At 44.6% G+C, this 16,570-nt stretch overlaps 1 protein-coding gene across 2 annotated transcripts in view; it reads right to left on the bottom strand.

The window, feature by feature from the left end:
• The window catches only part of LOC143935487 (histone-lysine N-methyltransferase EZH1-like), a 598,044-nt gene that overhangs the window by 475,490 nt on the left and 105,984 nt on the right, over nucleotides 1–16,570 (bottom strand). For both annotated transcript variants that reach the window (XM_077459407.1, XM_077459408.1), the window contains exon 2: nucleotides 14,914–15,034. In XM_077459407.1, the coding sequence (XP_077315533.1) occupies nucleotides 14,914–15,033 (120 nt within the window). In that variant the 5' untranslated portion in view covers nucleotide 15,034. The remainder of the gene's footprint in view (nucleotides 1–14,913; nucleotides 15,035–16,570) is intronic.

The following is a 16,570-nucleotide window of genomic DNA, read 5'->3' as shown; positions in this document are numbered from 1 at the left end:
GGGGTGTATTCACTTGTGTTGCCAGCGGTTTAGACATTAATGGCTGTTGTTGAGTTATTTTGAGGGGACACCAAATTTACACTGTTATACAAGCTGTAAAAGCAATATTTTACATTGTAGCAAAGTGTCATTCCTTCAGTTCTGTCACATGAAAAGATATAATAAAATATTTACAAAAATGTGAGGGGTGTACTCACTTTTGTGAGATACTGTATACTGCAGTTCAGAGTATATAGTGCAGTCCGTATAGTATATATAATACAGTGCAGAGCAGAGGCGGCTCTCTAATTAGGCAAATAAGGCGGTCGCCTAAGGCCTCGCACTCACAGGGGCCTCCTGACAGCCTAATTGAAGAGCCGCCTCTGCTGACAACAATGCCGCTGCGGCATTAAGCTCAGACCGGCAACGGTTTAACATTACCTGTGAGATAGAGAGCACAGACACCAGCACTGAGATAGAGAGCACTGACACCAGCACCAAGAGCACTGACACCAGCACTTTAAAGCTCTTAATATATGTAATTTGTACAGTTCATTTTTTTATCGCTTGAATTATTTTTCCCATTATGGGCAGGGGTGGGGCCTCATGTCTAGGTTTTGCCTAAGGCCTCAAAAAGCCTAGAGCCGCCTCTGGTGCAGAGTATATATTGCAGTGTACAGTATACAATATAGTGTATTAAAGTTGTTAAAGGGAACAATGATAGAAATTAAGAAAAAAACTGAATTTTTAAAAACAGCTTACCTGTAATGTACATCAGGGACACAGAGCCATAGTAGATACTATGTGGGTTACAGGACACCTTCAGGTGATGGACACTGGCACTCCCTAAGACAAGAAGTGCACTCCCTATATAACCCCTCCCACTACTGAGAGTACCTAAGTTTTGTAGACAAGCAATATACGTGTATACCAAAGAAGGGAGGGACAGCTGTGTCCCCTGATGTACTTAACCGCTTGAGATCCGTGCTATAGCCAAATGACGGCTACAGCGCGGACCTCCTTTGCCGGGGCGACGTCTATTGACGTCGTCCCATGCACGAGCGGCATGCGCGCCCTGTGATCAGCGAGTCTATGAGACTCGCCTGATCACAGATCGGAGCAAGGGGTCGATCCCAACCCCTTACCTCGTGATCAGTTGTCAGCAGCCAATGTCATGTGATCACAACAGCCGGTAATCGGCTATTTTTCCTGACAGCGCGAGGAGAAAAAAAAATCCGATCACCGGCGGCCGTGAGAGGGACTTCAGTCCCGATCATGGCCAAGTCATTAGTGCCCACCTGCCCCCTGCCAGTGCCACCTAAATAAAGTAAAAGTGCCACCCATCAGTACCACCCGTTAGTTCCCATAGTGCCACCCATCAGTGCCCACAGTGCCACCTATCAGTGCCCACAGTGCCACCTATCAGTGCCCACAATCTGCCTCAATAACAGTGCTACACCTCATATGCCACATATCCGTGCCCATCAGTGTCATCTACCAGTGCCCATCAGTGCCGCCCCTTCAGTGCCACCCATCAGGGCCCAGCAGTGCCACCTATCAGAGCCACCTATCAGTGCCACCTATCAGTGCCCATCAGTCCCATCTATCAGTGGTACCTATCCGTGCACATCCGTGCCACCCATCCGTGCCATCTTATCTGTGCCCATCTTTGCCCATCAGTGCAGCCTTATCTGTGCCTATCGGTGCCATCTTAATCATGCCTATCAGTGCCCACCAGTGCAGCCTATCAGTGCCCACCAGTGCCGCTTCATCAGCACATTTCAATGAAGGAGAAAAATTACCTGTTTGCTAAATTTTATAACAAACTATTAAACATGATTTTTTTTTATTTTTTATTTTGAATTTTTTTTGTTTGTTTAGCAAAAAATAAAACTCCCAGCTGTAATTAAATACCACCAAAAGAAAGCTCTATTTGTGGGGAAAAAAATGATAAAAATTTCATTTGGGTACGGTGTTGTATGACCGCGCAATTGTCATTCAAAGTGCATCAGCGCTGAAAGCTGAAAATTGGTCTGGGCAGGAGGGGGGTTTAAGTGCCCAATAAGCAAGTGGTTAAAGAAAAGGATTTTACAGGTAAGCTGTTTTTTTTAAATCTTGTTTTCTTTTCATACATCAGGGGACACAGAGCCATGTGGGATGTCCCATAGCAATGGAAACTGAAGTGAGGGAGACACAACAAAAAAGGTATGGCATTAAGAGACTAGAGAACTTATGCCGTGTACACACGACCAGACTTTTCGTCAGCAAAGGTCCAACGGAACGAATCCGCCGGACAATTTGATCGTGTGTGGGCTTCATTGGACATTGGCTGACGAAAAATCAGATGAACTTTAGATTTAGAACATGTTTCAAATCTTTCCGATGGACTCGAGTCCGATCGAAAAATCCATTTGTCTGTATGCTAGTCCAAAGGTTGAAAACCAACGCTAGGGCAGCTATTGGCTACTGGCTATGAACGTCCTTATCCTAGTCCGGTGGTACGTCAACGCAGTCAAATCCGTCGGACTTTGTTGTGATTGTGTGTGGTCAAGTCCCTTTGTTTGGAAAGTCTGTCGGGAAGATCGTCGGACCTAGTCTGCCGGAAATTCCGGTCGTGTGTATACTGCATTATACTGCAACCTGCAGTACACTACGCCCAAAGGAAATATCCTCATGACCTTTTACATTGATTTGATAGAATCTAGTAAATGTTTGAACTGAAGACCAAGTTGTGGCCTTGCAGATCTGAGCCATGGAGGCCTGGTGATGCACCGCCCAAGAGACACTAACAGTCCTGGTGGAGTGCGCTTTAACATGAAAAGGAGGAATTTTCTTCTTTAGACCATAAACTTGAACAATCACTTGACAAACCCATTTGAAAATAGTAGATTTTGATGATGCCTGTCCACATTTAGGACCTTCCAGCAGTACAAACAAAACATCTATTTTGCGAATCTGATCGGTTTCCTTTAACTAGACCTTGACCGCTCTCATTATATCAAGGGAATGTAGTGACTTCTCTTCCCTAGTTAGAGGCTCTGGGAAAAAAGAAGGCAGAATAATATCCTGGTTTAAATGAAAACCTGTAATTCGGTAGGAATTCAGCATAATCAAACATGGCTCTTCACAAGACAGAGCCGCGGAATTCAGGGGTGCCCTACGATACCCTTCTGGCAGAGGATATGGAAACCAAAAAGATTATTTTTCTCCTCAAAAGAACCAAGGGAATTTCCCGTATAGGCTCAAAAGGCTGTTTCTGTAAAGCCGACAAGACTAAATTCAAATCCCAAGGATTCAGGGGTGCCCTAACGGGAGGATTAATCCGTGTTACCCCCTAAATAAATCTACGTACCAGAGAGCGAGAAGCAAGAGGCCGTTGAAAGAATACTGATAAGGTCGAGACCTGATGCTTGATAGTTCTCAAGGCCAGCTTAATTTCCAAGCCCATTTGCAGAAATTCAAGGATCCTACCTATGACATAATTCCTGGGATCCGCACCAGGAGACATATGCCTTCCAGACTCTATAGTATACGACTCTGGAGGCTTCCTAGCATTAACCAAAGTAGACACTACTGAAGGAGATAGCCCACAGTCCTTTAGAATGTGGGTTTCAATAGCCAAACCGTTACATTTAGCGATTGTAAGGTAGGATGGAATACCGGACCTTGTTTGAGAAGGTCTGGCCACAACGGCAGGATCCAAGGGTCCCCTACTGCCATCTTTATGATCTCGACAAACCAAGATCTTCTAGGCCACGCTGGGGCCACCAGAATCGCCTCTTTTCCTTCCTGCTTGATCCTGCAAAGAAGGCACAGAAGCAGCAGAACTGGAGGAAATGCATAGATCAGTGAGAACTGATCCCATGGAAAGACCAAGCCATCTGTCACGCACGCTAGCGGATCCCTTGTCCTCGACACAAAGTTGTCGACCTTGTTGTTGAATCTGGACACAAACAGATCTACGTCCGGAACACCCCATGCTTGACATATCGATAGAAAGATTTCAGGGTGAAGGGACCATTCTCCCGGAAACAATTGTCGGTGACTCAAATAGTCCGCCTGTCAATTTTCTATCCCTGGAATGAAAATCGGCAATAGGCAAGGAATGTTGCTTTCTTCCCAAGCTAGAACATGATTCACCTCTTTCTGGGCTGCACGACTTCTCGTGCCCCCATAGTGATTGATGTAGGCCACAGCCGTGGCATTGTCGGATTGAATCCTGACAGGGAAATTCCGTAGTCTAAGCGTCCAGGCCTCTAGGGCCAGACGTACTGCCCAAATTTCTAGAATATTGATGGGCAAGGTCCTTTCTGACTTGTACCACTTCCCTTGGACAGAGGCTTCTTCCAGAACTGCTCCCCAGCCTAGAAGGCTGGCATCTGTTACCACTTTCCAGGATACTGTTAGAAAGGATTTCCCCTGTTGGAGGTTGCTGGATATCAACCACCAATTGAGGCTCTGATGCACCTCGGGGGATAAACGCATTGGAAAGTCCAAAGCCTGGACTTTCTTGTTTCAGGCGGACAGAATGGTGTTTTGTAGAAGTCTTGGATGAAACTGCACATTAGGAACGGCCTCGAAAGAGGCCACCATCTTTCCTAACAATTTCATGCACAGCCAAATGGAAGGATTTCTCTTTGCTTTGACAAGTCGAATCTTTATGGAGCTGACTCTTGCCTGGGGTAAGAATACCTTCTTTTGAACGGTATCTATGATCAGCCCCAAGTACTGTAATCTCCTTGACAGTTTTAACCACTTCAGCCTGGACCATTTTGCTGGCCAAAGACCAGACCACTTTTTGCGTTTCGGCACTGCGTCGCTTTAACTGATAATTGCGCAGTCGTGCGACGTGGCTCCCAAACAAAATTGACGTCCTTTCTTTCCCACAAATAGAGCTTTCTTTTGGGAGTATTTGATCACCCCTGCAGTTTTTATTTTTTGCGCTATGAACAAAAATAGATCGACAATTTTGAAAAAAACGCATTATTTTTTACTTTTTGTTATAATAAATATCCCCCAAAAATATATAAAAAAAACATTTTTTTCCCTCAGTTTAGGCCGATACGTATTCTTCTACATATTTTTGGTAAAAAAATCAAAAAAATCGCAATAAGCGATTATTGATTGGTTTGCGCAAAAGTTAAAGGGTCTACAAAATAGGGGATAGTTTTATGGCATTTTATTAATATTTTTTTTTTTTTTACTAGTAATGGCGGCGATCAGCGATTTTTATTGTGACTGCGACATTATGGCGGACATTTTTGGGACCATTGTCATTTATACAGCAATCACTGCTATACAAATGCAGTGATTCCTGTGTAAATGACACTGGCAGTGAAGGGGTTAACCAGAGGGTGGCAGTGTAGGGGTTAAGTGTTCCTAGGGGTGTGTTACTAACTGTTGGGGGCTGGGCTTTATTTCGTGAACACTGATCTCAGCTCCAATCACATGGAGCAGAGATCAGCGTCACTTGTTGCTAGACAGAACGGGGAGATGCTGTTTACAATGGCATCTCCCAGTTCAGCCGCCCCATGAGATGATCGCAGGTATGCCCGTGGCGATCGAGTCCGCGCGACCCGCGACCAGACTCACGGGGGTCCTGACCAGCACACGAGTGCCGCTGGTGGCGCGCTCGCGATGGCAGGGCGGCATTAAAGATTGGACGTACCTGTATGCCAATATGCCTGCCCGTGCCATTCTGCCGACGTACATCGGCGTGCGCTGGTCGGTAAGTGATTAAGGAGGATTTTTCTAGGTTGAGAATCCAGCCTAGGAATTCCAGGTAGCTTACGGCTGAGATTAAACTTTCGTTTAGACCGGTCACTGATTGATCTACTAAAAGCAGATTATCTAGATAGGCTATGATAGTTATACCCTGAGCCCTTAACCTGGCTAAAGGAGGCATTAGGATCTTTGTGAACCCACGCTGCTCGGTGGCTAGACAGAAAGGCAGAGTCACAAACTGAAAATGACGATTTTCTACCTTGAAATGTAGAAATTTCTGATGAGCGGGAAATATCGGCACGTGGAGATAGGCATCTTTTATATTGATTGATGCCAAAAATTCCCCTCCTTGCAGAATGAAACAACTGATCTGATTGACTCCATGTGAAAGGACCAGAGATTCAAGTTCCGGTTCAGATCCTTGAGATCTAAAATGGGTCTTACCTCCCCGTTTGGTTTTGGAACCGTGAAGAGGTTTGAATAAAACTCTGAACCTTGCTCTTCTGTGGAAACTTCTGATATCACCTTCTGGGACAAGAGATGATCCAGAGCTAGAAAGAGAGACTTCCTTTTCCCTGGATCTGAGGAGACTGGAATTCTCTGAACTCTAGTTTGTAACCTAGAGAAATTGAGGAAGTCACCCCATCTGTCTTGAGATTGTTCCTGGCAGATCTTTGAAAACTGTAAAAGCCTTCCCCCAACCTGAGCAAGAGGGGGCACCCCTTCACAAGGAGGCTTTAGTATTTTGCTTTGCAGGCTTTCTGCCCAAAGTGCTCTTTTGGCCCTGGAACCGACCCTGAGGTCTTCCTCTTGAGCTCGACAGTGGAGGCCCTCGAGACTGTCTAGAGGCAGATGATCCTGGCACTGAAGAAGATGCACGTTTAAAAGGAGAATTGCTTAAACTTGTTTTTCACTGCTAAACTTTTCCCAACAGAAATCCTTTGGATATATTTGTCTAATTCGTCTCCAAATAACGGTTCACCATGTAATGGGAAACTGGCCAAGAGCTTTTTACACGGCGCTTCGGCTGAAATAGAATCTTTCTTAGCATCCACCGTAAAACATAGTGTTTCTGATATGCCAGCCCATTGCTGAGAGTGCTGATCAGGAATAATCTTAAGTTTCTCTACAAACTGGTCCTTTATGGACTGAGATACTCCAATTGCTGCAAGAATTGGCTGTACAACTTAACTTGCCAGAGAAATGTTGTTCTTAAAAAGAAATTCCAACTTTTTATCTGTTGGATCCTTCAACAATTGTGCATTGTCTACAGGACAAGTGAGATTTTTATTTACCAAGCAGACTGCAGCATTGATTGCTGGAACCCCCCATTTCTTATAGAATTCTGCCTCCATAGGATAAAGTATAGAAAATATCTGGGTGTTTCCATTCAGAATACATCAGCTTTTTTAGCCATGAATGGATAAGAAAGGCCTCCCCAGATAGGGGTGGTTTTAGTGATCCCAAACCAGAGGCGGGCTCATCAATAGACTGTGCTACAGGCAGCAAAAAATTTGAACAAACCAATTTAGTAAGGGAGTGTACAACAATCTTTCTTGTGAGACCGCCCCCCTCCATATTAGGATTCTCGGAAGAGGAGATATCAGTGTCTTCCTGATCTTTTGGAAGAACTTCATGATCCCCTGCCCCTTGCACCTCAGTATGAGGGTCCCGAGCACTGGATGGGGATCTGCTACGCTTGGACCCACTATGGAAAGGGAACCTAGCATCAATCTTCTATTCCAAACTTAAAATGGTAGAAGAAAAAACCTCCTGGGTGATACATATATAGGGCCTGACGTGTCCAGCGTGGCTGCAACACCAGACGGCTCACTCTGACTGGCCGCATCACTCTGAGAGGAGGATTATATTTTCTTGGACATGGATTTAGGTTGCCGTAAAACAATTGATCCTTTAGAACCCTTTGAGGTGTTCCTTGTGCCACCTATTTGCTCTTGTGTCCCTCCACAGCCTGCAGCAGCATACAGTGTGCTTTTAAAAACGTCATGTGCACCTGGTGTCGAAAAACAACAAAGCTGTTAGCCCCTCCCCCCCCCCCGTGTTGCCTACGGCTCCACCTCATTTTTCAAAAGGAGGAGTTTTTCCACGTGAGCGGCGGACTACAGGTCCTCTCGGACCCAAAGAGAGCATAGCATGCGGGGGGGGGGGGTTGTTACAAAGCCACCGCTGTGCTTTCCCTTTTTTTTTTTAAAAACATGAATCCAGGCACTTTTACCCTACACGGGGGGGAATTCCAGCATAGGGGGTCAACAGGCAGGGAGACAAATCCCCCCTTAGGCTTGCCGGAGAAGGAAGTGTTCAGCTCCTGACACAGCGCTGTTTCCAGCATGAGGCCGTGAGTGCTCAATACAGCCCCCAGTGGTGACACATAGGCATGACAATATTATTAATATATATTATATATTATTGTTTCTTCGGATATGAGGCCCAGGTACCATTCAATTTGGCCCAAAATAGGACACTTTGAATGGATCCGGTCAGCATGGCTAGCCCCAGCAAGGATTGCTCCAGTGGAGCTCAGCACAGCACATCTTTACTGGTGACCAATACCTTAGATTCTGGCAAAAAAACTGAGGTACTCCTAGTAGTGGGAGGGGTTATATAGGGAGTGCACTCCTTGTCTTAGGGTGTGCCAGTGTCGATCACCTGCAGGTGGCCTATAACCCACATAGTAACTACTATGGCTCTGTGTCCCCTGATGTAAGAAAAGAAACGGCATGGGTCCCCCCCAGTCTATACCAGGCACTTTTAATCTGATATAGATTTTAAGGGGAACTCCACGTCAATTTTTTTTTTAAATGGTGGAGGGCCCCCAAAAATCCATACCCAACCCTTATCCGAGCAAGCAGCCTGGCATGCCAGGATAGGGGGGGATGAGCGTGTGCCAGGTCACTTGCCCTCAACATGGGGAGGGTGCTTTGGGGTCTCCCCCCAACACAAGGGCCTTGTCCCCACAACCCTGGCTCGGTGGTTGTGGGGGGTCTGCGGGTGGGGGGCTTATCGGAATCTTCAAGCCCTCTTTAACAAGGAGACCCCCATATACCGCCCTCCTATGTGAATAGGTAGTGGGTACATTGTACCCCTACCCATTCACCCCAAAAAATTGGCAAAAAGTAAAAACCACAATAGACACTTTGACACTTCCTTTATTGAAAACAAACAAAAAAAGTGTCCCATGATGTCCATCTATCTTCAATCATGCCGCCCGATGGACCATAAAAACAGAAAAAAAAAACCCAGACTCGATGGTAGGCATCCTGCCGACTGCTGTATTCCTGTCTCTTGGGCTGGGACAGCTGTTATATAGGCAAGGGTGGGGCCATCCGAGGATGTAACCTAGTTACCCCACCCCTTCTGACCTCATGTGCTGTTCTGCCATTGCCTATATAACAGCTGTCACAGCGAGACAACATAAGTCGGCGGCAGCCCTCCTATCGAGGCAGAGGTTTATTATTATCTATATTGCCAGGATCCAGAAATACATTACAGCCACAAGCATTTTTAAATTAAATTTTTGCTTTAGAAATTTTATTTTGCTGCGGCACAGTAAAACACATCAGACTGATGTGCCACTTTACATGCAGACTAAGGGGACCTTTTAAATTAATTTTTATGGTTTCACTTAAAATCACTGCTCCTGAAAAAAAACGGTTGTTTAAAAGCTTTTTTTTGCATTGATACATGTCCCCTGGGGCAGTACCCGGGTCCCCATACACTTTATGGCAATAACCTGCATATCATGCTTTAAAATTAGCACTTTTGATGTTTCATGTTCGTGTCCCATAGACTTTAATAGGCATGTTCGCACAAATTTTTTGTCTGTTCGCATGGTCTGGTGCGAACCAAAATGGGGGGCGCTCAGCCCACTCCTAATCAGAAACAACCAAAAGCTCAGTGGCTGTTAAGGCTACAGGCAAATCAGATAATGATCCTGCAAGGAAGGATGTTGAGGCATACGTATTTCATCTGCGGTCAGAGTAAGCAAATAGCATTGTCATTTGGCCAATGAAATTCTGCATAACTGCGGTGGAATCCTCCAGGGTTAACATCCAAAAAAGGGCCACACTTAACAGAGACAGGGCAGATTCGGAATTTAACATTACATGCAGGGGACAATGTTCCAAGCTATGTGTATCAAGTTTTTGAGAAGGAACATTGCAGGCTGTTCCAGGACTGTTAGCGGATCAAGAGCCAGAGAGCTGAGAGACTACTCATCCACTGATCTGACATGCTGCACTGCATAATGGGAACAACTTAGTCGAGTATACCAGGTGAAAACCATAGGTACTCATGATCTAGCTCCTGAGAGCAGGAGAGACCCAAATGGCTGGACAAGATTATAGGCAGAAGCAAGGACTAACTGAATTGGAATCACATGTCTCTTGCTAATATGAGCAATAGCAGAACAGATCACACAGTCCACCTAGTGATGCTGCACTCAATCCCATCTTTTCTGGGGTACAAAATAAAGAACGATAAAAGGCATATAATAATGGTGGCCAACGATCCTATTAAATAAAGTAGCCCCCATGCTCCACCTAGACATAAAATACTCCTCAAATGGGCACAGTATGAAAAATTCAGTTATGTTGGGTTATTCTGCTGCCTCCAGGAGATTGGCAAACAAAGCTCTATAGACAGCCCAGTATAATCCCTCCCACTCCAAGCATGCCTTCGCTTTGTAGAAAGTAATAGTAGGCCTCGATCAAAAGAACAGAAAGGAGGGACTTGTATCCCTTAGAGGCCATTTATACCAGTGAGCTGCACTGAACATGTGCAATGGTAAAGTTTTGTAAGAATGGATTTTCTTGCTCCGAGCAAAGTTAAAATGCCCCTGTCATTGATATCCCTATCTTTTAGGACTCGGGTTTTAACAGACTTCCATTAAAATCAGTGACTGAGAAGTAGGATGGAACAGGGGGCCTTGGACTAAAAAGCATGGCTTGTTTGCAAGAGGCCAAGGATGTTTGTGTACCACATTCTTCACCAGTTTGGTGCAATGAGACTCGCTGGAACCCTTTAGATTTTAATGGAATTACACTATATGGCCCTACGTTTTCCTTCCATATATTCATTATCTTGAACTGGGCCTTTATATGCGAGGAGAGAGCCTACTGTGGTTGTGAAGAATTTTTAGATGGTTGTCTGACATTTTAGCCCTTACTAGTTCCTGTTATTGGGCATTCCATTACCAGCCAATTCAAGTGTCCACGATCAATAGAAAACTTGCAAGACCCTTAGAATATACATTCTCTTGGGTCATAACCATCTGGTAAGCCTGCATCTGTTAAGGTGGCGGTATAATCACATGGGTGTTCGCATGTCTACCCTTTTGGGGACCGGACGGTATATTTGAAGTTTCATTTACATGTGGGACTCGAACATTTCTCTGGACACAAAGATACTTTATATTTGCACTTTCTTATTTTTTATTCATGAGCACAACGATTTGGTGTTCACTTATTCACTTAAAAATTTCCTTTTGTAAGGTCTATGTGGTTTTATACATGGATGTTTAATTGTTTATAATTTTGTTTCGATTTAACGGTTTAGCGCTACACTTTTTTTTTATATTTGTAAATTTTTTTACTAAAATATAAATTTTAGTGTGGTAGCAGCTTTATTTTCGCACATTTGGATAGCGCTGTGTTTTTCTTGGTTTAAAAGAAAAATCATCACTAAACACAAAACACTGGCTAGGAACAAAGTTAACCCTTTGATTGCCCTAGATGTTTAACCCCTTCCCAGCCAGTGTCATGAATACAGTCACAGTGCATATTTTTAGCACTGATTACTGTATTATTGTCACTGGTTCCGACAGTGTCAGTCCAATTGTCCGCTGCAATATTGAAGTGCCGCTATAAGTCATTGATCGCCACCATTACTAGTATAAAAAAAGTAAAAAAAGTAAAATTAAAAACTCCAGTATATATCCCATAGTTTGTAGATGCAATAACTTTTGTGCAAACCAATCTATATGCGCTTATTGTTTTTTTTTTACCAGAAATATGTAGCATAATACATGTTGCCCTAAATTTATAAAGAAATATATTTATTTCTATTTTTTTAATGAATATGTTTTATAGCAGAAAGTAAAGTATTTTTTCTTCAAAAAATTTTCTTTTTTTTTTTTGTTTATAGCGCAAAAAAAAAATACAGTGGTGATCAAATATCTCCAAAAGAAAGCTCTATTCGTGGGAATAAAAGAAAATACATGTTATTTGGGTACATCTTTGCATGACTGCGCAATTGTCTGGTAAAATAACGTGGTGCTGTATCGCAAGAGGTGGCCTGGTCATGGAGGGGGGTAAATCTTACAGAGGTCAATTGCTCAATATCCACTTGCCTATACCACAATAGAATAGGGCTACATGCATCCAGTTGCTGGAGGACAGGAGGATTCACTGGGATAGATTCAGGGTCCCAGCACATAAACTTGGACCAGATGGGAAAAGTGGAAAGGTAGCATTGGACCCAAAGGCTTATTTTACTAGTATTTTTATCTTAACCACTTAAAGTGATTGTAAACCCTCTTTTTTTTTAAAATAACAAACATGTCATACTTACCTCCATAATGGAGTTGGTTTTGCCCCCGACAGCTCCTCCCCACATCAGATAACCCCCTAGGAGAAGTGCTCTCCCGGGGGGAGGGGGGTTACCTTGCGGGCACACTCCTGAGTCTAGCATTTGCATCCATAGACATATATTTATTTTTTTAACACCCTAGAGCAGTGATGGCGAACCTATGTGCCACACCTGGCACGAAGAGCAATCTCTGTGGGCACCCAATCTGATGTGGCTCCTCCCCGCATAACATTACCCCCTAGGAGAAACGCTCTCTTGGGGGGGGTTACCTTGCGGGCACACTCATGAGCCCGTCATTTGCATCCATAGACAATTTGTATCTAGAAAATTACTTACTTATAAGTAATATAGCAGTGATGGTGAACCTGGCACGAAGAGCCATCTCTGTGGGCACCCAAGAGAGTCCAGGTTTGCGGTGGTGAGAGCGCGGCAGCAAGCACCGGCAAGGTGGCAGGAATCTGAGTGGGCGGCCCCGCAGCCTCCGTGGGGTAGGTTACAGGCCTGAGAGAATGGGAGGGAGAGAAAAGCTTCACCGCCTCCTTGATGGCCAAACAGGCGAGCAGCGGGCACAGCCTCCCCCGTGCATCTGGAGCCTGGACCTCCTCTTCAAAAGTGAGGCCTGGAGACCAGGCTGACTGGGGGCCTGGAAGAGGAGGACAGGTGGGAGGCACAGGCTGCGAGAGAGCCGCTGGATGGAACAGAGCAGAGAGTTCCCCTGGATCAAGGACGAAGTCTGGCATGGAAGGTACTGGACACAATTATACACCAACTACCTGCAGACGAAGACTAGGACAGGGGGCAGAGCAGGGACTGCAGATAGGAACAGAGCTAGAGGTCTCCCTCTCATCTCCCCCCTCACTCTCCTCTCAGCCCGCCGGTCTCTCTCAGCCCTCCTCCCTCTCTCTTTCAGCATGCTCCCCTCTCTGTCAGTCCTCCCTCTTTCTGTGTCCCCCTCTCTCTTTCACCCACTCTCTCTAAAAGCCCCCTCTTTCTCTCAGACCCCCCTTTCTCTCTGTTCCCCCTCTCACTCAGCTCTGCCTCTCTGTTCCCCTCTCTCTCTCTCAGCTCCCCCTCAGCATTTCTCTCACACACCCCCTCTCTGTCCCCTCTCTCATACCCCTCTCTGCCCCCCCCCCTCTCTCAACCCCCTCTCTCAACCCCCTCTCTCTCATACACACCCCCTTCTCTCTCTACCCCGTCACCCCCCTCTCACACACCCCCTCTCACATTCTCCCTCTCTCTCAGCCCCCCCCTCACCGCTAATTGCAGTGTTGGCAAAATAAATAAGTTGGTTTTGGGTTGCAGTTTGGGCACTCGCCAACACTAACCTAGAGAATAAAATAGCGGTCATTGCAATACTTTATGTCACACCACGATACCTCACGTGTGGTTTGAACACCGTTTTCATATGTTGGCGCTGCTCACGTATGCGTTCGCTACTGCACACGAGCTTGAAGGGACGGGGCGCATTTAAAAAATTATTTTTTTTCTTATTTATTTTACCTCTTATTTTTTACACTGTTATTTTTTTTAAAAGTGTCACTTTTATTCCCATTACAAGAAATGTAAACCTCCCTTGTAATAGAGAAAGAGCATGACAGGACCTCTTAAATATGATATCTGGGGTCAAAAAGACCTCAGATCTCATATTAACAAAACAATTAAATGTAATTTAAAAATAAAAAAATGTTGCTTTAAGAGCTAATTGCAGAGCTGTGCCCTGCAATGGTATGGAGACAGGTGGGGGCCATCTTTCCCTCGCTCGTCTCCATACCAATCCAGGGAGAGGACCTGATCGCCTCCGCCGCTACCGACGGCTCTGGTAGACAGCTGGGGCCCCACTCCCGCCGCCGATAAAAGTGATCTTGGGGTGAATTCCGCTGCAGAGACCACTTTTATATGAAACCGGACCGCTCACTGAAGAGGATAATGGGGTTATGATAGCTAGCTGCTGAGCCAGTCCGGAAGTGATTTAAGGTATTACTGTTGGTGTAAATGTTCTGGTTCCTGGGCAGGTGGCTTCTACACCCCAGAGGATCTCTACAAGTCTCCTTAGCTTGTAGTGTGATGTAATAAGGGGTTAAAAATGAAGCTCCACACCACTTTTAAGCAGTCCAGATACTACTTTATTCCACTAAAGGTCAGGGGTACATTTTAATAAGTAGGCAATGCATTTTGGGGGTATGCGTGCCCTCCTTCATCAGGGCTTGACTGGCAACAAAGTGAACAAACCAGAAGTGAACTGGACCTACAATGTTTTTTTTTCCAGTGTGAATTCAAAGCACAGGCCAAATCTAGGCCTGTGCTTTTAAATCAGGATCCAAGATTCTTTGGCAGGTTGCCGGGCAGGCCCTGCAATGCAGAAAAAGGCTTAGAAAGTTAAGATTAGGAATGAGAAAAGGTAGAAAAGGTTTGCTTTCCGTGAGAAAACTTTGGTTCCCTTTTCACACTAGCAAAAAATTTCAGGCATTCTGGGAGTTGTGGAATTATACTGCCCTTACAAGCTTTGCTTGCCAGTGTCCAGTCTCCTGAAGGCAGCAGAATAACCCAATGCATCTAAATAAAAAAATGTTTAAATCAAGATTATTTCAAAAGATCACTGACCCCAGCTGCAGTATTGGCCTGCATTCTCTTTAACTGTAGAAGACGCATATACTCCAGTCGAGCTCTCTTCTTCCAGTAGAACAGAGACTTGGTGTATTGTGGGCTGGGGGGCTCCATCATCCTGAAGAACAAGAACACAAGTTACAAATGTTGCAGTTAACCAGTATGCTGCATTTTTTTGTTTCACATGATAATTTGTGACAGTTGGAAACCATCTGATTTTCAGGTGTTTTTATTTGAGCGTGTTTGTCCACATCTGTAAGTGTTTTAGATTTTGTATTTACAAGAATTTTACAATGTGTTTTCAAGCTTCGGGTGCTTTTGCTTTAACCAATGTAAAGCACAAGGGGGAGGAGACTACTTCTTTCAGGCTAAAAGCACCTGAAAAACTTCTGAAAAAAATGCTCAATTTGAGCGATTACAGGCATTCCCATTGAAATCTATAGGGCCAAGGGTGCATGGATGGAGGCTGACTGAGCAGACATGCCAGCTTAGAGCTCTGCTCCTGAAGGGACGTTTCTGCCGTATTATACTGTGTCCTGGTGTTCTGTCAAAATAGCCAACTCATCAGAAACTCCAACTACTTAACTTCCGGTTTCTTTAAACCATCAGGAGATTTTGAAGGAAAGTGGAGATCGTTACTCCTCTCCAATACTAGCCAACAAAATGGCTGCCTCCGAGGGGGCAACAACTTTGTCCTCATTAGCCATTGTGCTCAGTTACCGGACTCTATTTGGTTGTCGGTGTTGAGTCGAAACAGCAATTTGTCAAAATCTCCAATTACTGATGGTTTAAATAAACTGGAAGTGTCATGGTTGGAGTTTCTGATGAGTTAGCTAATTTGACAGAACACTGGCTCAGCTTCACCCAGTAAATATTGTTGCTTGGTCTGCTAATAAACCCTGCCACTTAATATAATGGTTCTTGGGAGTTTGATGAAGTCAAGTGGTTGTGACACTACATGTTGGAACAGACAGGCACCAGAAGTGACGTCAGCATGCAAGCTTGCCACTCGTGGCGAATAGTCTATATCTTTGTTTTTAATGTGAGTACCACAGCTGGTTTTAATAAAGTATCCTAGTTTTTACATATTACACTATGTGGGAGCCCCCTCTTCTTTCTCCATAATGTATATGCACCAACCTAGGAGGATTGTCACCACTGCCTATTGTCACAAAGGAGGTTTATACATACTATTGCAATGAGAACCACTTAACAGGATACAAGGTTCCCCAGATGATCTCCATGTTACGCTATCTATAGGCAGTCCTTAGCATGATTCACTGCAGGACTGCGAATCTCCATCATTTTATATGCACACTGTTACCTTACAGCTGTAAGGTAAGTGGCCACTGTACACTGAGGTGTTATTGCCCTGAAGAGGAAAAGTCACCATTTACACTGCTCCATTAGCAGAGTGTTAGAGGGAGGTTAGCACTCATTTTTTCACCCTTTCTTTCATCATTTATTCATCAATTTAGGACAACTGTTTATCTGGATCGTATTACGTTTGTACTGTCACCTTTGGCACTAACACTTTATTTACACCCTTGTTTACATTGTCATGTTAAGAACCTAGCGCTTTATTCACATTTATACTGTTTACACATAATTTCCTTTGTTACCACTTATGCCGCGTACACACGTCTGAACTTCC

Source organism: Lithobates pipiens, unplaced genomic scaffold (genome assembly GCF_037356315.1).
Source record: "Lithobates pipiens isolate NorthernLeopardFrog02 unplaced genomic scaffold, aLitPip1_a1.2 Scaffold_28, whole genome shotgun sequence".
Lineage (NCBI taxonomy): Eukaryota > Metazoa > Chordata > Amphibia > Anura > Ranidae > Lithobates > Lithobates pipiens.
The sequence above is the reverse complement of the archived record's forward strand: the minus strand, read 5'-3'. Positions and strand labels throughout refer to the sequence as shown.